The sequence below is a fragment of the Notolepis coatsorum genome (assembly GCF_963971535.1).
Source record: "Notolepis coatsorum genome assembly, chromosome: 1".
Classification (NCBI taxonomy): domain Eukaryota; kingdom Metazoa; phylum Chordata; class Actinopteri; order Aulopiformes; family Paralepididae; genus Notolepis; species Notolepis coatsorum.
This window is the reverse complement of record NC_140165.1, coordinates 291,483,194-291,504,864: the sequence shown is the minus strand read 5'-3', so window position 1 is coordinate 291,504,864 and position 21,671 is coordinate 291,483,194. Positions and strand designations below refer to the sequence as shown.

General features: G+C 42.0%; 1 protein-coding gene across 1 annotated transcript in view; it reads left to right on the top strand.

The window, feature by feature from the left end:
* The window catches only part of LOC311245659 (GRB2-associated-binding protein 2-like), a 100,240-nt gene extending 85,448 nt beyond the window's left edge, over positions 1–14,792 (top strand). Inside the window, 7 exon segments of the mRNA XM_084335593.1 lie at positions 556–592; positions 594–654; positions 2,497–2,776; positions 3,596–3,686; positions 5,459–5,561; positions 6,811–6,933; positions 10,937–14,792. Coding sequence (XP_084191719.1) covers positions 556–592; positions 594–654; positions 2,497–2,776; positions 3,596–3,686; positions 5,459–5,561; positions 6,811–6,933; positions 10,937–11,080 — 839 coding nt within the window. The 3' untranslated portion in view covers positions 11,081–14,792.
* The last annotated feature ends 6,879 nt before the right edge of the window (positions 14,793–21,671 follow it).

Here is a 21,671-nt window from a genome sequence, read left to right as displayed (position 1 = left end):
AGACAGGAAATGACCTCTGGTTCTTGTTAGTGAGGTCACAGGCTGTTCACATACACACACACACACACACACACACACACACACACACACACACACACAGCACACACCTGTGCAGCTCATGCTCAGACACACACACCAACAAACACTTAATTACAAAATGGTGGAACGAACTTCCACCACAGTCAGGACAGCTGAAACCCACCCAATTATTTTACCATCGACTAAAAACACACTTCTTCAATCAATATCTGAAATAAAAATAAATAAATACTAACCTACATACTGTCTTTTACTACCGTGCACTTTGCTACTATATGCCTATATCATTACCTACTATGCTAATTATGTCCATACTACCATGCACTCAAGTTCGACACTGTTTGACGAACAATCTTCCTTACCCTTAGCTGAACATCTCACATTGTAATTATGACATCTGACATCATGCAAGTGCAGTAGTAATTCAGCCAAGTAGCAATCTTCCTGTTTCGAGTGTATACAGGCGGTAAATATTGATTTCGCCCCCCCCCCCTCTCTCTCTCCCTCACTCCTCAGGCGCTTCCTTTGAAACTAACAACCATCATCGTCCCAATCTATTTCAACAACTCAGGCCAGTCGGTGGAGTCTGTGAACGACGGGTACAGCTCTTATCTGGTGAGTTAAATTCTCCCTAAACTACTGCACTCCCTCTGAGCGAGACACCATCACAGCTAAAGGGGGGGGGGGTCTCGCTGATTTTTAAGCTGAACCCTGTCATTCTATTGTGAGCAGGACAACGCGTTCTGTGTCTCCAGAGCTCGGCAGCATCGCCCATCCCCCCCCCCCCTGCCCCTCGAGGGGAACTCCAGCGGATAACACAACCTGGGGGAGAGCAGACCTCTAATGAACTGCAGACAGTATTTCTCCTCAAGCGTTTCTTCAACGCTCCTCCAGCTGGGCCTACTACAGTTGAGAATTTTTGAGGAAATAGTGTCTGTGTGCAGTTCACTAGAGGTCTGCTCTCCTCCGGGTGATGTCATACAGCAGAGTTTCTCAGAGGGGGGGACACGTTGGTGGGTTTTATGTCCAATTAACATATGTCTTCCTCACAACAGATCGATAGGATTCAGGTTAAAACCGGTGAAATCTCAAAAAAAATTTGATTATTATTATGTATAAGAAGTAGTAGTTGTTGTCTTCGGATAGCATTACCGGTCCGTAGGGCTGACCCCTATTAGTCGATTAGTCGACTAATCGGTCGAAAGGAGCCGTAGACTGCCAACCTCTTAGTAAAAAAAATATATATATAATTATTTTTTTATTATAATTATTTTTGTATCATTCTTTCCAAAAGAAAAGAGGCCTAGAAGCGTGGCTAACGCTAATGGCACGCATACCAGAGGCTAACTGCCTAAGAAAACAGGCACAGAGGCACTGAAAGAGGATTTCACCCATCTAATGAACACACTAGACTAGACAAATATCAAGATGTATCCATCAGTGGACCAATTGCATGCTTTTGCAGAGGACAAGAAGCCTTCAGGCGACTCCTTCAGACATTAAGCACCCCCACAGCCCAAATGGAATGATAAAAAATATATATATATTATTATACTTTTATTTTATTCTTTTTTTTTTTACTAATAGTCGACTAACGGCAAATTTTGGCCAATCATAGTCGACTATCCAAATCCTTAGTCGGGGACAGCCCTACCGGTCCGTACTCATTTCATTACTCGTTTCATTTCATTGTTCTATCTTGGATTACTAGTTGCACAGCCATACGTGGCGGATTTTCTAAAGTCCTTGTTAAGAACCCTAAATGTGGATTTAGACCATGTAAAAGAATAGTTGTAAGATTTGTATACATTGTTTGTATACATTGTTTCCCATAAGGGAAGAGGAAATGGATTTGATGTGTTTACTGACACATCTCCATCTCTCCATCTCTAATCTTGAGTCTTAAAGTCTTATTTTAAAGGAAAGAATTCTGCCAATAGGATTATTCCACTTGTCCCCAGACAAAATAAGCTTGTTTTCAAGGATTTTCTCGAAAACAAGCAAAAGTGATTGTGAAACACTGGGACCTGTCTTAATTTAAACACAGATCAACCTAAAAGCTAAATTGGACTGGAACTGGACTGAATTTTCTCATCCCGACAGCAGACTTTTTCAATTACCGGTATATAAAAAAAGAAAAAAAAATGTAAACAAGCTTGAAATACAGATTTGAAGATCCTTGGTGTGCAAGTCAGTATTGTGTGCAATAGTCGGCTGTTAGTGGGAGGAGTAGGACGACTGTCCCAGGGTGTCTGCTGGTCTTGTTATGGTCATAAACCATAGAAGAATTATATAGAATTATATCTACCCAAAAAGAGCCTTTCTGTGCCAATGCACAATCTTAAGATCCTTAATTTAAGATATCCTTTTGCATTGTGTTATTTCCCATCGCCGTGACTATATAGTGTCTCGTCTGAGAGTGACCTCTGACCTCTTGGCCTCGTTTTTGGTTCACAGAGAACCAAGCCCCCGCTGAACCGCTCCGACAGCGGCAACTCGGAGGAGAACTACATGCCCATGAACCCCGGCTCGTCTCCACTGAACGCCGCCCAGGCCGACAGTCCAAAGAACATCTACATCCCCATGAGCCCCGGGCCGCACCACTTCGACTTCCCGGGGTTCTCCGCCACGCTCCCCGCCCGCAAGGGCAGCACCGCCTCCCTGAGCCACCGGCCCGGTCGCCTCAGCGACGTCACGCCCCCGCCCGTCAACCGCAACCTCAAACCTAACAGGAAATGTGAGTTCTGCGTCGTCCGATGTGAAGCCAAAGTGTTACTTTATACTGTTCTAGCTTTCTAGCTCATTTCAACTAATTGGTCAGTGTTTTCATTCTTTTTCATGTGAAGGATCCCCAAATTGATATTTGATTGACATCTGAAATGAAAATATTTCATCTCTTTCCATGCAAGAAAAACACATAAACAGATAAAAACACATTTTGGGGAAAACGCCCTCAAAGTTCTGTATTGTAAAATGCCATAAATGTTTACATACATTCTATTTTAGTGATTGGTTGCTGATACAAATTATGTTGTCAAGTTTGGTTGTGATACCACTGAGCTCCACAACAACAGCTTTCCAATGATACCAAGGTTGATATAGTGCAGCAGCCGCATCCGTGCATATAGTGTAAGAATGCTAACTTTTGGTGAATTTATCTAATTGTGTGTTTTCGATATTTTATTGCCACTAGTTTGAAATAAGACATTAAGGAAGCAAAGTATAAAAAATATCTCAAAATCAACCCCCAAAAGAAATTGCCTATTCACCAGGCTTAAACTATTCCCCTGAAACCTCCTCAAGGACCCCGGACCACACGTTGAGAACCACTGCTCTATTTATATGTCAAAGGCAATGCATTATATTCCTGTAGAGACATAGTGTCTGCTCTTTTGACAGTGAAGTTCTCTGATTATGAAAGCAAAAGAGTTTTATTGTTTAATAAATTTTTTTATTTTCTTATACGTTTCAACTAGTTGGCCTCCATTGTCTATTTAATATGTAAAAGTTATATTCTGGCGCTGACACACAGTGTCTTGCTCTTGTTTTTCTGCAGCAAAACCAACACCTCTGGACTTGAGGAACAACGGGATCATTGATGAGCTGCCGTTTAAGAGCCCGGTCACCATGTCCTGGACGCGGCCCATGTGAGTCTCACATCGCTCACTCAGACTCAGCTGCCCCACACACACACACACACACACACACATTTTAATACTTTATTTGGTTCCACAAATTATATTATATAAACAGGGAATCAAATGTATCGGGGCCAAGCAGCACTGAACACTTAAGGGTACACATAGCACCTCCTTCTCCACGTGGCTAAGCTGCCAATAATAGCTGAGACAGAGCAATATTTGGCTATTTGTTTGGCTTTTCTTTTAGACATTGCAGCAATTCTCAGACCGGTCATGGTGCAATTGTGTACATGGCCAAGACTTCCGAACACAAGTACACTATATCTACACCTATACCCAAGGTCAGCCATCACACTGAGCAGTGGTTGGTATTTGATATACTTGTCCCGGAAGGCCTGGTCCATGTACAGAGCAAAGGTACAGCCTACTTCTATGACCAGCACCTCTCCGTGGCTGGTGTCAACAAAAACAACGTCCGGTGTATTTGGTATGTTAGCAAAAACATCGTTGGTAAGGCCAAACCACTCTGGTTTCACTCTGGCATGTTTGTACATTGCTGCACTAGATGGTGATATGTTCCGTACCACATCAGACACAATGTCCACAATACGGTCATGACGAGCGATGTACAGGTGTTTGTATGCATTACATCCGTTTGTTATGTGTGCAATGGATTCTAGGTGTTGTGAATCCTGATGGTTTAAACAGAATGGACTGTGAGTTTGAGGATACCAAGTGGACAGATTGTATTGAGTGGGTAATACCTGCAGTCTTGCTTTGATGGTACATTTTAAAACATCCTCACTGAGTGGTCAGCAAACTCCAAACAAGCTAGCTTTCCCTGTAGTCTGAGTCCACACCAGTGCTGCCTGATCTCAGACTGCTTCATGCTAAGCAGAACCCTCCTTGCAGAGTCTCTGTGCAGTTCGACAGTCTCTTCCTGCGGTGTTGTGATGTTGGCCTTCACAACCACACAGGGGTCTGTGATAAGTTCATCAGAGACAGGGACTTCAGTCTGTGTGTTGGTGGGTCTTGTCCATTTCAGCTGAACTCCAGTCTGGTTGCAGAGGTCATTGAGATCTGGCCAGTCAGACCAGACCCCGAAGCCCTTGGCCCGAGAGTCCAGTTTTCCAGACACACACACACACACACACACACACACACACACACACACACACACACACACACACACACACACACACACACACACACACACACACACACACACACACACACACACACACACACACACACACACACACACACACACACACACACACACACACACACACACACACACACACACACACACACACACACACACACACACACACACACACACACACACACACACACAGTGTGACGGTATTGATTGATCCCCCTCACTACTTTTAAGGTCTCTATCGCAGAGTTGTTTACACACACCTGCAACTGTCACCCAGCCTTTTAACTGTAATTTGACTGTTCTGCTTCATGTATATTACATACGTTGTCATTTTATTTGGTTGTTTGTTTTTTGATGTGTGTTTTAATTATTTCCCTTACCTCTGTGACGTCTGTCTCTTGTCTATTCTTTATTTTTTTTTGTCTCCTTTCCCCGTTACCCTTCGAGAGGCCTTTTTGTCCTCTCGCCAGGCCATCGTTGTGAATACGAACTTGTTCTTAATTGACCTGTCTGGTTAAATCAAGGTTAAATAAATAGAGTATGTATTGCAGTCTCACTGCCTGAGGGCAGAGGGTGGTGGTGCTTTGTTCACAGTCACCGTCTCGTCCTCCAGGGCCGGCGTGAACTCCATGTCCTCGCAGCACTGCCGCCCCGTCTCCACGCAGAGCATCACCAGCACGGACTCGGCAGACAGCGAGGAGAACTACGTGGCTATGGTGAGTCCTGGCGGCCTGGAGGGGGAAAGGTTGGGCGGAGAGCAGCCGTTGTTTTAATCACGCTAAACTCATACACTGCGCCGCTCTCACCCTGCTGTGGACTGCGGACAAACCAGGGTTCGCACAAGGTCCTTGAAGTGCTTAAAGTGCTTGATTTCCTTTTTTTTAACACAATGGCGCCCGACCACGGAGATCTCCGTGTTTCGATTCCACCCGTTGTGGACAGAAGCACGGATATATCCGTGGCAAGTTGTTATTGCTTTTATTCCATTTTAAATAATAATTTTTTGGCGTTTTATCGCTTTATTGCTACTGGGCAGTCCAGTAGAGAGAGACAGAGGAGGAATGGGAGACAGAGTGGGGGGAAGACATTCGGCAAATAACGACGGGTTCGGGAGTCGAACCCGGGTCGGCCGTGTCGCGGCTGAGCACGCTATGTGGTTCGCCACTGGGGCGCCGCTTTTATTCCATTTTAATAACCTATTCAAGGTCGCCGAGCGGCACTGCAGATTTACCCTACTCTTTGAATTCGCCAACGTGCATTACCGACCAGATCCTCTTAGGGGCGCTGTCGCGATAATGGAGTGTGCCCTGTGGCTGAACGGTGGACTATTTTTTTTTTTACTTTCAATGGAGTTTTCAGTTAGCTCGATTCTGGATGTGCAGCCTGTAGCTTGGATTACGTTTTGGGTCGCAGGTCCTTGAAGTGCTTAAAGTGCTTGATTTTTTTTCCTTTTTTTTAAGTCAAGGCCTGGAATTCCTTGAAAACAGCCGATTTTTTTACACTGTGCTTAAAAAGTCATTGAAATTCAAATCAACCATTCGCATTGAATGTTTTGTTCCTCCATGATCAAATTGTTCAACTGAATAAAGAAATTATTTTTTTGTTCTGTTTTATTAAAATCTGACGAGTCGCTGTCTCGCACGCTCCAACTGCTTTTCCTCATTTATTCGCGTGTGATGCTCTAGCTGGCAAGCAGGCCAAGAAGATGCTTAAAAAAACAGTATTTAAAAGTGAATTGTATCCTTCGAGTGAGATCCTTGAAAATGAAAAATAGTGCTTGGAAAAGTACTTAAAAGTCCTTGAATTTCATTTTGCAATGTCTGTGGGAACCCTGACAAACACACTTTTATTTGTGGTATGACTGTGTTGCTTCTAAACTGTGGTGTGGCTGTTTTCTCCACCTGTGGATGATAAGGTTTCTGAATCTTGAGTCTGAGTCCGAATCTGATTCTTTGGCCCCATTAGCAGAACCCAGCGTCTACCTCCCCTGCCGTGAGCGGCACCAGCAGCCCTGCCCCCAGGAAATGTGGCAACGTGGACTATCTGGCTCTGGACTTCCAGCCGGGCTCACCCAGTCCACACAGAAAGGTAACTGCAGAAGAATTCAGAAGAGGAGGAGTGTGTGTGCACATCAACTCAAAGGCCTTTAAAGGACCACACTGGTGTGTGGTGATAATCCTGTCTCCTGGTCACACTAGCAAAACTATTTCCATATGCGCATTGGCACAGAAAGGCACTGTGGGAAGTGGCGAGTTTGCCTACATAAAGGAAGTGCACGCAGAGAGAGAGAGAGAGAGAGAGAGAGAGAGAGAGAGAGAGAGAGAGAGAGACCAATCATTTGCGGTAGATCGAATTTTATATAATTCTATGGTTTATGACCATAACAAGACCAGCAGACACCCTGGGACCCCCCCCCCCCCCCCCCCGGGCTGTCAGACTCATGAATAAGTAACACTAACAGCCAACTATTGCACACGATACTGACTTACACACAATCCTGATTTGCACACGATACTGACTTACACACAGTACTGACTTAACACCAGGCATGCGTTCTTCATGGGACGCCAGATGATTTCAATAACGCACCACTGCTTAACACACAGTACTGACAGTAACAGTGTATTGCACTACCAAAGCTACCTAGCATGTCCTATACTATATGCTCTGTAAATAACTATGTACAGATACCGAGATGTCACACCATGTTACCTGTTACCTGTTTATTGCACAATGTTGTTTTTATTGGATTCTATTATATGTTGTACCACTGTATTGCACATCGTTGCGGGCAAGACCACCCGCATTTCATTGTATACTTGTATGCCGTGACAAATAAAACTCTTGACTTGACTTGACTTGACTTGCACACAATACTGACTTACACACAATACTGACTTACACGTACATTTGTACTGTAAATTATTGCTATTCTTTTTTTTTTATTGATAAATGTTTGCACTACTTTGTGTTGCTGCTGCTAGAAACAGAATAATGTCACTCCTCTACACTGTAAAAGGAGAGGGACACGACAAAAGAACTCCTCTACACTGTAAAAGGAGAGGGACACGACAAAAGAACTCCTCTACACTGTAAAAGGAGAGGGACACGACAAAAGAACTCCTCTACACTGTAAAAGGAGAGGGACACGACAAAAGAACTCCTCTACACTGTAAAAGGAGAGGGACACGACAAAATAACTCCTCTACACTGTAAAAGGAGAGGGACACGACAAAAGAACTCCTCTACACTGTAAAAGGAGAGGGACACGACACAATAACTCCTCTACACTGTAATGAATGAATGAATGAATGAAAACTTTATTTAACAGATTGCAGAATGGGTACAATACAGTACGGCTCAATACACACAATTGTTAAGGGGATGCAGACCTGAGAAAGACGTTTGTCTTGTTTCCATCAGGCAGGGTCCCCCATTTTCAATTCATATAGACATTTATGACATACACAACATACATGACATTTATGGCATAGGGACATATAGGTATTTAGTACTGATACATTTGTGACATAAACGGTATTCAAATATATAGTACTGTTACCCCTAGATCCTGACAGAGTATATACATATGATGGGGAGGGGACTGTACATTATGAGGGGGTGGGTGGGTGGGAGAGAGATATACATACGGCGGGGAGGGAATATATACATGCGGTGGGGAGGAGACTGTCTATTAGGAGGTGGTGGGGGTTTTGGGCATTTACGGTGGCCAGTTTCGAATTGCAGCCTCCCGTAGGTGCTCTTTAAGAGCGGTTTTGAATGTGGGTAGGGATTCACATTCCTTTACAGCTTTGGGTAGGGCGTTCCACATTGATGTGGCATAATTGCAAAACGTATTTAGTCCCTTGTTTGAGCCGAATCTGGGTTTAACATGATTTGTTGAGCTTCCTCTGGTGTAGTGGTTGTGGTATTCACTGACCTTTGGGAAGTATTTTGACATGTACATGGGTACCTTAGTCGTATAGTGTATCTTGTAGACCAGGCCCATTGCAAGTTGCTGTACTCTGTCGTCTACTCTAAGCCATCCTAGGTTGTCAAAGTGGGCAGGGTGAGGTGGGTTCTGGGGGTAAGGTCAAGTAGTAGTCTGACCAGTTTGTTTTGTGATGTTTGTAATTTTGTTTTAAGTGCCTTTGAGGTGCTTTGGTACCATGAGGTGCACGCATAGTCATAGTACCCTTGAATGAGTGCTCCTGCCAGAGTCTTCAGGGTATTCTTGTTTACCAGAGAGGAGATCCGGTACAAGAATCTAGTTCGTTGGTTGACTTTTTTTTATTACATTGGATGCCATTTTGTCACAGGAAAGATTTGCCTCTAGGATGGAACCCAGGTAGGTAATTTCGTCTTTCCTTGTGACAATATTGTCACCCACTGCAACTGAGAAGCCGTCAGTCTTGCTGAGTTTGTTATTTGAACCGAAGAGAATGGACTCTGTTTTGCCCATGTGTAATGATAGTTTGTTATCAGCGAGCCATATGCAGATTTTGCCTAGTTCCGAGCTGAGGGTTTTAAAGGAGAGGGACATGACAAAATAACTCCTCTACACTGTAAAAGGAGAGGGACACGACAAAATAACTCCTCTACACTGTAAAAGGAGAGGGACATTACAAAATAACTCCTCTACACTGTAAAAGGAGAGGGACACGACAAAATAACTCCTCTACACTGTAAAAGGAGAGGGACACGACAAAACAAACGTGAAGCTATGCTCAGGAAGGCTGATTAGTAAACGGGCTAAACGTCATATTTAGATCGGTACAGTGTTACAATTCTGAGTAGGGATGTCCGATATTATCGGCCGATATCGGCATTAAAATGTGACATCGGAAAATATCGGTATCTGTTTTCAAAAAAAATATATATATATATATATTTTTTTTTACATTTCTATAGAAATGCATTAAAATGTGATATCGGCTGTTTTTGATAAAACTGGTGCTAAAAGGGGGTAAAGAAAGGTAATGTCCACACACTGTCTCTCGTCCTTCACTAACGTTACCTTATAACAACGAGTCCTTCCTGGGTGAAACATTGCTATAGTTTGGTTTGGTCTACTGTGTGTGCAGACATCACCTTTACATAACATATATAGACATATATATATAGTATACATTTATACATCGTTTTTCTTTAGACAAATTATTCAGACCTTGGAGACATAACATACAGTATATATATATGTGTGTTCTGTATATTAGGTCTGTCCCCAACTAAGGATTTGTATAGTCGACTTTGATTGGCCAGAATTTGCCGATAATCGACTGGTAGTATACATTTTATTTTATATATGTATATATATATATATATATATATATATATATATATTTTTTTTTCATTCCATTTGGGCTGTGGGGGGTGCTTAATATCTGAAGGAGTCGACTGAAGGCTTCTTGTCCTCTGCAGAAGCATGCAATTGGTCCACTGATGGATACATCTTGATATTTGCCTAGTGTGTTCATTAGATGGGTGAAATCCTGTGCCCGTTTTCTTATGAGTCGAATGCAAAGAAAATGTCATTTTTTCCAAAAGCAAAGAGGCCTAGACGCATGGCTAGCGCTAATGGCGCGCATACCAGCGAGGCTAACTGCCTAATAAGAGGTTGGCAGTCGACTACGGCTCCTTTCGATCGATTATTCGACTAGTCGGGGTCAGCCCTAGTGTATATTATATATATATATATATATATATATATATATATATATATATATATATATATATATATATATATATATCAGTATATATAGCAGTATATATAGCAGTATATATATATATATATATATATATATATATATATATATATATATATATATATATATAATTATATATATATAGCAGTATATATGTTTTCTTTCACATTACTGTCTCCCCTCATGCCAGTGTATTTTTCTCTCTCTCTCTCTCTCTCTCTATATCTGTATGTCGTGTATGTCATAAATGTCATTATGAATTGAAAATGGGGGACCCTGACGAAAGTCTTTCTCTGGTCTGCATAATAATTGTACTCATTCTGCAATCTGTTAATAAAGTTTTCAATCAATCAATCAAACCTCTCTCTCTCTTCTCCCTCCCGCAGCCCTCCACGTCCTCCGTGACGTCAGACGAGAAGGTGGACTATGTGCAGGTTGACAAGGAGAAGACTCAGGCCCTGCAGAACACCATGCAGGAGTGGACTGACGTGCGCCAGTCTACCGAACCCGCCAAGGGGGTGAAGTCCTGATACTGACCTGCTGTGCTACACCCCCCTCCCGGCCCCATCGGACCCCCAAGACCTCCTCCTCAGTATCGCGTCCCTTAAGTCACACGCGGCTGTTAGCGTCATGAACACTCGGCTGGCTTAGGACACACGAAAAAAAAAAAAAAGACACTGGGACAAAAAGCCATAATAACCTACAGTATACTCGATATAAGGTGTCACTGCAGAGCCCAAGCAAACACACACAGGATTTCAAGGCCATACACTGAAGCACCCTGCCAAAGCTCCTGAATGGAGAGGACTGTTATTACATCATCACGGACAACTCATATTGTATAGGGCCGATTGATAACATCCTAATTCATGCGGTCCGATCCGTGCTGCTCTACACAGCGCACATACGTTCACCTGAACTGTCCCCATTGCTCGAGGGCGAGCCACTCTGCAAGGGCCGTGTGTTTTTTTGCATTGTGTGTGTGTGTGTGTGTGTGTACGATATTTACCAAATTGCCGGCATTCAAAAATAGTACCCCCTGTCTGTCTTGACTGGCAAATATCAATACTAATGCAGGCGTATAATTACTCTCTCCTTCAGGAATGCCAAGATGCCGTCTCATTTTGCCGTACGGGGCAGGCTCTTCTCCTCTTGACTTCAGTCAAGCATTTCAGCTGAGCCTTGCAGAAGCAGTGGAGAGATTATTTTCACAGCAGGCAGTTCATTTCAGCTTAGCAGTGCATGTCTGGTGAGAGGGCGGGAAAAGATACAGCCTTGCCGGGGGAAAAAAGAAGAAATAATAAAAGAGCAAAGGCTCTAATGATAACTTCAAACGACTGTTGCTTCGTATGAACTCAAAACGTATAGAAATAAATAAATAATAATAATAATACAAATTAAAATGAGAAGAAAAAAAAACGTGTGTTCCTGGATGGCAGGCCAATTATTGAACTGCAGGTACAAAATAGAGTAAGATCCAGAAGTATCGAGTAACAAAGACAAAGAAAATGAGGCGGACAAGGAAAAAGTATCCAGCATCTCTTGTCATATCTTCAGTGGTCGTTCATTAGGTAGTAAATTAATCTGAAGGAGCGCCTGAAAAAAAAACAGGAAGTATGATATCAAATGAGCTCTTACCCCCCCCCCCCCCCTTCTCTCTCTCTCTCTCTCTCTTGCTCTGTCTCCCTTTCTTCTCTCTCTTCCTCCTCCTCTCTCGCTCTATCTATCTATCTATCTATCTATCTATCTATCTATCTATCTATCTATCTATCTATCTATCTATCTATCTATCTATCTATCTATCTATCTATCTATCTATCTCTCTCTTGCTCTGTCTCCCTCTCTTCTCTCTCTCTTTCATGAAAGTGCTCCCGAAAACAAAAACTAAGTGGGATGACAATAACATGGTCTTGTATCGCAGAATCCATTAGGAGTGGTCCGTACACAAGCCATGTGCTCGTTCTCTTGTTCCTCACAAAGAATGTTTGATCAGCGATCATAATAATTTCAGAAACGATTGGGGAAAGAATGTTATTTATCTTATTTCACAAAGGCATTTAAATTTGTTCCAATATTCTTGAATTGCCAATTTTGCCATCCATTTTTCTTCCCTAGTTTAGAGTGTCACCGAAATGAAAGTTAATCACAACATTAAAAGACAAAACAGCCATATTGTACTTAAAGCAATTTAATTTAGATTTTTCTTTTGTTGTTGTTGTTGTTCTCGTCTAAGGTAAGTCCAGTATTTCACTGTGGGCTGGAACCACTGAAGGGGGGCGACCCTAGTTTGAAGTCTATTTACTGTGACTAGCATAGCCATACAGTACTAGATGGTATTATCGATGGGTTCCATTAAGATTTACATCTTAATGCTTTTCTACCATTTTTACTGCTTTTGTATTCTGATTATAATTATTTTTTACTCATAAGGATTAAGGTGGCGATATTATGGATTGGGGTCAAACTGAAAGGAAGCTAGGTTTGATGCCGCGTGCATTATTAGTTTCATTTTCCAGAATGGAATTTTTTGTGGCCCATTATGTTGTCCAAAAATGTGTGTGGGGCGGGGCTTTTTGTTGAATTGCACTGGCAAAGCCCTTCCCTGGGTGAACTGTGATTCACGCAAACAAAAAAGAGAGAAAGAGAGAAAGAAAAGACTGAAAATGCCTGTCTCCTTGTCGCTCTCTTGAGGTGAAACGGATGTGTAATTTATTGTCTAGAGAGACGTGTTTTTAAGTGAAAGAGCAGGTTGTGTGTTCGTGGTAGATAGTGAGTTGTAGTATGTTATAAATTGCAGCCTGCCCGGCGGAGGGATGGATGGAGGACGCTGCTTAGTCCTACCCTCTGCCTGGCCCCGTCTACTGGGTCCACATACTTTAGTGGAGATATCTTTTGTTTTTGTTTTTTTGTTTTTTTTTAACCACTGTTATTCCTACTACTGTAAAGCATTTGTAGATTGCTTGTGTGTTAATTTAATTTATTAATTTATTGTGTGTTTTTTGCAGTCGGTATGTGTAAAGAAAAGAAGAGGAAAAAACAGACAAAAACAAACAAGGAAAAGTGTCTCTACTAACATTAATGTATGCAAAACTGTCTTGATGATTTTTGTGAAGCAATATGCCAAACGATGCCAGTGTGATGGTGAAAGTGGTACAGTACATTTGGGATACACAAAAGACTACAAGACATTGCTGTTCCTGTATTATGATAGATTTAAACTGTGGACATAAAATAAATCAACAAGTGCATCAAGTTTAGTGTCGAAGCCTCTCTTTAATATTTATTAAAGGTCAAATACGACCAACCACCACACCATTACTTTTCATTAGTCCAGAGAGTTCCATTTAGCGCTGAACTACCGGAGTGGCTACTGCAAAACACAGTGGATACAAATAGAGGGTTTGGTAAAAGAGAAGGTCGTGCAAGAATTGTACACTAGTCCGGCCTCCGGAGGCATCATTTAAAAAAGGCTCTTATATACACAAATGTTGTGTTTACGTAACGATGTCGAAACCTCACAGCAGTAGCCCCTCATGTAAACTCACTCCTAAGTTAAATAACCTAGCTTCCCCACCTCAATTGGATCCTCTTCAGGTGGCAGAATGGTGAAGACCATGGTGTTAACTTCAGGATCACATGGCGCCGGTGAGTGGACGGTCTCGAGGCCGTCGGAGGGCAGGTGCAGAGCGTTAAGTGCCCGCCAGTAGCTTGTGACAATTGTGACATTTGGTGCCGTGACCCGGATAATAATGATTCTGAGTTCAGCTCTACTACCGGAGTCGCTGTGGAGTGAGTTTCGAGGGGTGAATGTAATGAGGTTGAACCCTAGCAGTAGTAGCCACTTGGTGTAAACTCACTCTTAGGTTACAGTCAAGTCCATTCAATGGCCAAGTCAATCAACTGACCTGAATCCAATTGAGCCTGCATTTCACCTGCTGAAGGGGAAATGCCCCAAGAAAGAAACCCAGTCAGTGGCTGGTGATGTCTATGGGTTCCAGACGTCAGGTTGTCATTGACTGCAAAGCATTTGCAACCAAGTATTTAAAGTGACCTTTTTATTTATGGATCGTTAGTTTGTCCAATTACTTTTGGTCCCTTAAAAAAAAGGGGCGGCACATGTATAAACTGTTGTAATTCCTACACTGTTCACCTGATTTGGATGTGTATACCATTGAATTAAAGCTGAAAGTGCACTTAAAGCACATCTTGATTGTTTCATTTCAAGTTCATTGTGGTGTACAGAGCCAGAATTGTGTAAATGTCCAAATAGGTATGGACCAATTTGGTGGTGCTGGTGAGTGGAGGGTTTGCGATTGGAGGCTGGTCAGAGGGCACCAGAGCGTCAACCTACCAGTAGCTTGTGACCATCTGTAACATTTACAACCAGAATCCAGGACCAAGTGATATGAAAGTTATCGGCTGCTTACATTGAATTTCTCCATTTTCTTTGTGATGATTTAAAAACAATTTACAAATTTCTACCCTTATCCGAATGCATATATTTTTTATCATATGAATTGAAATGATTGTACAATGAGTCTAGGATAAAGTCATAGAACAGTTTTATTAAAATAGAAACCATCCTGAAATTATTTTAGTATTTCTCTGCAGAATTTCCTCACATCTTATTTCTTCAGTGTTGTTAAAGTTAGAGGTTCTATGTAGGATTGCAGGTAACTGTCTAACTGTACACAACTGTTTCCACTGACTGTACATAACTGTTTCCACTAGAGGGCGCTATAGGCGGAGCCGCTAATGCTAACACCAGGTGGAGAGTATTTAAGGAGATGTCTCCTCCCCCTCTATCTCTTTCCCACCTGCCTCTCACGGAGAGGAGAACTCATGTACTGCTGCCTTGCCATGCAAATAATAAACCACGCCAATTAAAGGCTGAAGGTAGAAACCATGCCTCTTGACCACATTATTTTCGCCCCATAGCCAGACTCTGTCAACAAGTGTAAGCATATAATGTTGTCTAGGTAATAGGTTATTATGCAGCGGTGTACTGAAATAAGTACAGAATTATTATATCAGTGGAGTTCTACTAAAGTTGGACTACTCAAATAATTGGCTCTTTTTCAAGCAGTATGGTACTTTAAGATAAGATCATATATTCCTGTATTGATCCCCTTGGGGAAATTCAGGCATCATAGCAGCATGGGGGGGGGGGGGGGTGTACAGGTGCACGTGATAGTAGAAGACATGATACAGGTCATGAAATAATAGTACAGTGGAGAAGTAAAATTAAAAATAGGCAGTGTAAACAATATAACAATATAATTAACTCTGAGTATGCACATATGGGCAAGTAGGCAGTGTAAATAGGTCAAGGTGCAGATTAGGCTGTTTCTGTACTTGCTTGCAAATGAAAAGCGTTCAAATTCTGTACTTGCTTGCAAACGAAAAGTGTTCAGATTTTGTAAGTGCTCCCTCCAAATTTGACTGAGGAGACTACCACCCATTGACACGGTCTCTGCAAATATTTTGATGAGTCCTTATCAGCTCAGTTTTGGGGACAGTTGAGAGGTAATGTCCAGAATGACTGTTTCACCGGTAACCGTTAAATTACTGTTCTCATGAACGCCACGCACTAGCCTACTTTTATCTACTTCAGGATCACATGGTGCCGGTGAGTGGACGGTCTCGAGGCCGTCGGAGGGCAGGTGCAGAGCGCTAAGTGCCCGCCAGTAGCTTGTGACAATTGTGACATTTGGTGCTGTGACCCGGATAATAATGATTCTGAGTTCAGCTCTACTACCGGAGTCGCTGTGGAGTGAGTTTCGAGGGGTGAATGTAATGAGGTTGAACCCTAGCAGTAGTAGCCACTTGGTGTAAACTCACTCTTAGGTTACAGTCAAGTCCATGCAATGGCCAAGTCAATCAACTGACCTGAATCCAATTGAGTCTGCATTTCACCTGCTGAAGGGGAAATGCCCCAAGAAAGAAACCCAGTCAGTGGCTGGTGATGTCTATGGGTTCCAGACGTCAGGTTGTCATTGACTGCAAAGCATTTGCAACCAAGTATTTAAAGTGACCTTTTTATTTATGGATCGTTAGTTTGTCCAATTACTTTTGGTCCCTTAAAAAAAAGGGGCGGCACATGTATAAACTGTTGTAATTTCTACACTGTTCACCTGATTTGGATGTGCATACCCTTGAATTAAAGCTGAAAGTGCACTTAAAGCACATCTTGATTGTTTCATTTCAAGTTCATTGTGGTGTACAGAGTCAGAATTGTGTAAATGTCCAAATAGGTATGGACCTAATTGTAAATACGCCCCACTTTGCCACACAAATTAAATCAATTTGGTGGTGCTGGTGAGTGGAGGGTTTGCGATTGGAGGCTGGTCAGAGGGCACCAGAGCGTCAACCATACCAGTAGCTTGCGACCATCTGTAACATTTACAACCAGAATCCAGGACCAAGTGATATGAAAGTTATCGGCTGCTTACATTGAATTTCTCCATTTTCTTTGTGATGATTTAAAAACAATTTACAAATTTCTACCCTTATCCGAATGCATATATTTTTTATCATATGAATTGAAATGATTGTACAATGAGTCTAGGATAAAGTCATAGAACAGTTTTATTAAAATAGAAACCATCCTGAAATTCTTTTAGTATTTCTCTGCAGAATTTCCTCACATCTTATTTCTTCAGTGTAAGCATATAATGTTGTCTAGGTAATAGGTTATTATGCAGCGGTGTACTGAAATAAGTACAGAATTATATCAGTGAAGTTCTACTAAAGTTGGACTACTCAAATAGTATGGCTCTTTTTCAAGCAGTATGGTACTTTAAGATAAGATCATATATTCCTGTATTGATCCCCTTGGGGAAATTCAGGCATCATAGCAGCATGGGGTGTATGGGTACATGTGATAGTAGAAGACATGATACAGGTCATGAAATAATAGTACAGTGGAGAAGTAAAATAAAAAATAGGCAGTGTAAACAATATAACAATATAATTAACTCTGAGTATGCACATAATGGGCAAGTAGGCAGTGTAAATAGGTCAAGGTGCAGATGAGGCTGTTTCTGTACTTGCTTGCAAATGAAAAGCGTTCAAATTCTGTACTTGCATGCAAACGAAAAGTGTTTTGTAAGTGCTCCCTATCAATTTGACTGAGAAGACTACCACCCATTGACACGGTCTCTGCAAATATTTTGATGGGTCCTTATCAGCTCAGTTTTGGGGACAGTTGAGAGGTAATGTCCAGAATGACTGTTTCACCGTTGACCGTTAAATTACTGTTCTCATGAACGCCACGCACTAGCCTACTTTTATGGTCAAAAATAGAAATGTGCCCAAGTTAAAAGCAGATAAAAGAATTACTCAATTACAGTAACTAGAGTAAGTGTAATTAGTTACTTTCCACCTCTGGTATTATGTGGCATCTGTCTGTAGGCCAATGTGTTCCACAATAATGATAACTATACTAACGTTCTTGGTTTCTGTAGAATTAAAACTCCAGAAAACTCCAGGTTGTTTCAACAACATATTAGGCTAGTCGGTTCTCATTGATTGATTGACTGATTGATTGATTGATTGATTGATTGATTGATTGATTGATTGATTGGTTGACTGAACATTTGAATTAACAGATTGCATAATGGGTACAGTACAGTACAGCTCAATACACACAATTGTTAAGGGGATGCAGACCAGAGAAAGACTTTCGTCTTGTTTACATCAGGGTCCCCCATTTTCAATTCATAAGGACATTTATGACATACACAACATACAGATATACAGATATAAGAATCTAATCTAATAATCTAATATAATCATGACATTTATGACATACTGTACATGACATACAGATATGCAAATATACAGTACTGTTAAACAGATCCTAACAGTAAATATATACATACGAGCGGGAGCTAAATTTACATTAGGAGGGGGTGGGCGGGTGGGAGGGTGTTCGGACGTTTACAGAGATCCTAACAGAAAATATATACATACGAGGGGGAGGAGACTACATTGGGAGGGGGTGGGTGGGGGGAGGGGGTGCAAGGTGCAAGCATAGGGAGGGGGGGTTTGGACATTTATGGCGGCCAGTTTAGAATTGCAGCTTCCCGTAGGTGCTCTTTGAGAGCGGTTTTGAAGGTGGGTAGGGATTCACATTTTTTTACGGCTGTGGGTAGGGCGTTCCACATTGATGTGCCATAATTGCGAAACGTGTTTAGTCCCTTGTTTGAGCCGAATCTGGGTTTAACATGATTTGTGGAGCTCCCTCTGGTGTTGTGGTCGTGGTATTCACTGACCTTTGGGAAGTATTTCGACATGTACATGGGTACCTTAGTGGTGTAGTGTATCTTGTAGACCAGGCCCATTGCAAGTTGCTGTACTCTCTCTGTTGTCTACTCTAAGCCATCCTAGGTTGTCAAAATGGGAAGGGATGAGGTGGGTTCTAGGAGTAAGGTCAAGCAGTAGTCTGACCAGTTTGTTTTGTGATGTTTGTAATCTTGTTTTTAGTGCCTTTGAGGTGCTTTGGTACCATGAGGTGCAAGCATAGTCGTAGTACCCTTGAATGAGTTCTCCTGTTAGAGTCTTTAGGGTATTCTTGTTTACCAGAGAGGAGATCCGGTACAAGAATCTTGTCGTTGGTTGACTTTTTTGATTACATTGGATGCCATCTTGTCACAGGAAAGTTTTGCCTCTAGGATGGAACTTCATCTTTCCTTGTGACAATATTGTCACCCACTGTAACAGAGAAGCCGTTGGTCTTGCTGAGTTTGTTATTTGATCCGAAGAGAATGGACTCTGTTTTACCCAGGCCAGGTGTAATATAGTTTGTTATCAGCGAGCCAGGTGCAGATTCTGCCGAGTTCCAAGCTGAGGGTTTGTTCAACCTGTAACTTGTTCTTGTCAGAGACCAACAGGGCTGAGTCGTCCGCGAACAGGAACAAGTTGCAGTCACAAGCTGATGACATGTCATTTGCATAAATTAGGAACAGTAACGGTCCTAGTATGCTTCCTTGTGGAACACCACAGCTCACTGGGAAGGGGGGGGGGATAGGGTACCGTTTACCTCTACCATCTGTTCTCTCCCCTCCAGGTAGGATTGCATCCAGCTCACTGATAAACTATCAAAACCAATTGCTTTTAGCATCAGAATGGAGTGATTGACAGTGTCGAAAGCCTTTTGGAGGTCCAGCATGACCATGCCACAGTATTTGCCAGCGTCCACCTCTTGTTTGATGTGGTCGTTCAAATAGAGAAGGCATGTGTCAGTGGAGTGGGATGTTCTGAAGCCAGATTGGAATTCGTAGATTTCTATATATATTTTTTTTTATTAGACCACTGATATTTTATTAGGTATGTTTTATTACAGAATTTAATTTGTAGACAAGGATTAAATTAGAGGAGATAGTGAAACCTATGACCAGAATAGTCACACATTCTGAATGAATGACTGAATAGTTTATTTCTAACAATATATATATAAAAAAAAGAATAATAACAATGAAAATATAAAATACAAACATAATTTGCTGTGAAAGGAAAAAAAATAAGTACAAAATACAAAAAACGGTCTCTTGTCCGAAAAGGAATAGGAAGAAGCAAGATGCTTATCAGGCCCTACCCCTTATTACAATAAACCCTTGACACCCCCCCCCCCCCCCCCCCCAATATTTTGATATATCAACCACTTCATCATATTACAAACATCTCAAAACAAACTGGTCAGACTACTGCTTGACCTTACTCCTAGAACCCACCTCACCCCTGCCCACTTTGACAACCTAGGATGGCTTAGAGTAGACGACAGTACAACAGTACAGCAACTTGCAATGGGCCTGGTCTACAAGATACACTACACAACCAAGGTACCCATGTACATGTCAAAATACTTCCCAAAGGTCAGTGAATACCACGATCACAACACCAGAGGGAGCTCCACAAATCATATTAAACCCAGATTCGGCTCAAACAAGGGACTAAACACGTTTCGCAATTATGGCACATCAATGTGGAACGCCCTACCTGAAGCTGTAAAGGAATGTGAATCACTACCCACTTTCAAAACCACTCTCAAAGAACACCTACGGGAGACTGCAATTCGAAACTGGCCCCTGTAAATGTCCTAACCCAACCCCCTCCAATGTACAGTAAATTACCTAGTATGGTTTTGTCAATATTCCAATGTACAGTTTTGCTTGTTTGTACAGTGTCCCCCCCCCCCCCAACCCCCTCCAATGTACAGTAAATTACCTAGTATGGTTGTCAATATTCCAATGTAAAGTTTTGCTTGTACAGTTGTACAGTGTTCCAGCCCCCCCCCCCCCCCCCCCACCTCCTCCAATGTACAGTTTTTACGTCAAATGTATATACTCCCTTTTCTGGACTCTTTTTGTATCAAAAACAGTACTGTATTTGCAAATCTGGTATGTCATAATATAAATGTATAGATGTAGCAGTATAGCCTACTGTCTATCTGTATGTCATGTATGTCATATATGTCCTGATGAATTGAAAATGGGGGACCCTGATGTAAACAAGACGAAAGTCTTTCTCTGGTCTGCATCCCCTTAACAATTGTGTGTATTGAGCCGTACTGTATTGTACCCATTCTGCAATCTGTTAATAAAGTTTTCAATCAATCAATCAATCAATCAATCAATCAATCAATCAATCAATCAATCAATCAATCAGTCCTGAGATACATAACCAAGTACACATTCAAACAAAATCATCTACAAACAAAATTATGCCATTGTGTTCCTGTGTATGGAATTATAGTGACATTAAACTATTATTACTTTGTTATTACTAGGTCCCCTGGAACCCCCTCCAAGGACCCGTGAGGGTCAAACTGCGGACAGTATGACATCATCCAACAACAGGTACTTGCAGCAGCATGACGGGTTCCTCTGTGTGAGTGCATTTATTTTAGATTTATGGACTTGCACATAGATGGCTTTATTATCCATGGCGCCCAGCGCCCACCAGAAGGCCTGTGGTGGCCACTCTTGTACCACGGTCGTAGACATCCTGTGTAGTTCCCTCTCCACTCCACTAGAGTGTGCATTCGGACACCATTCTCAATACGTAGTTCATGTCTGAAGAGAGAGGAATGCTCATACAATGAGCGTCTGTGTGTAGTAG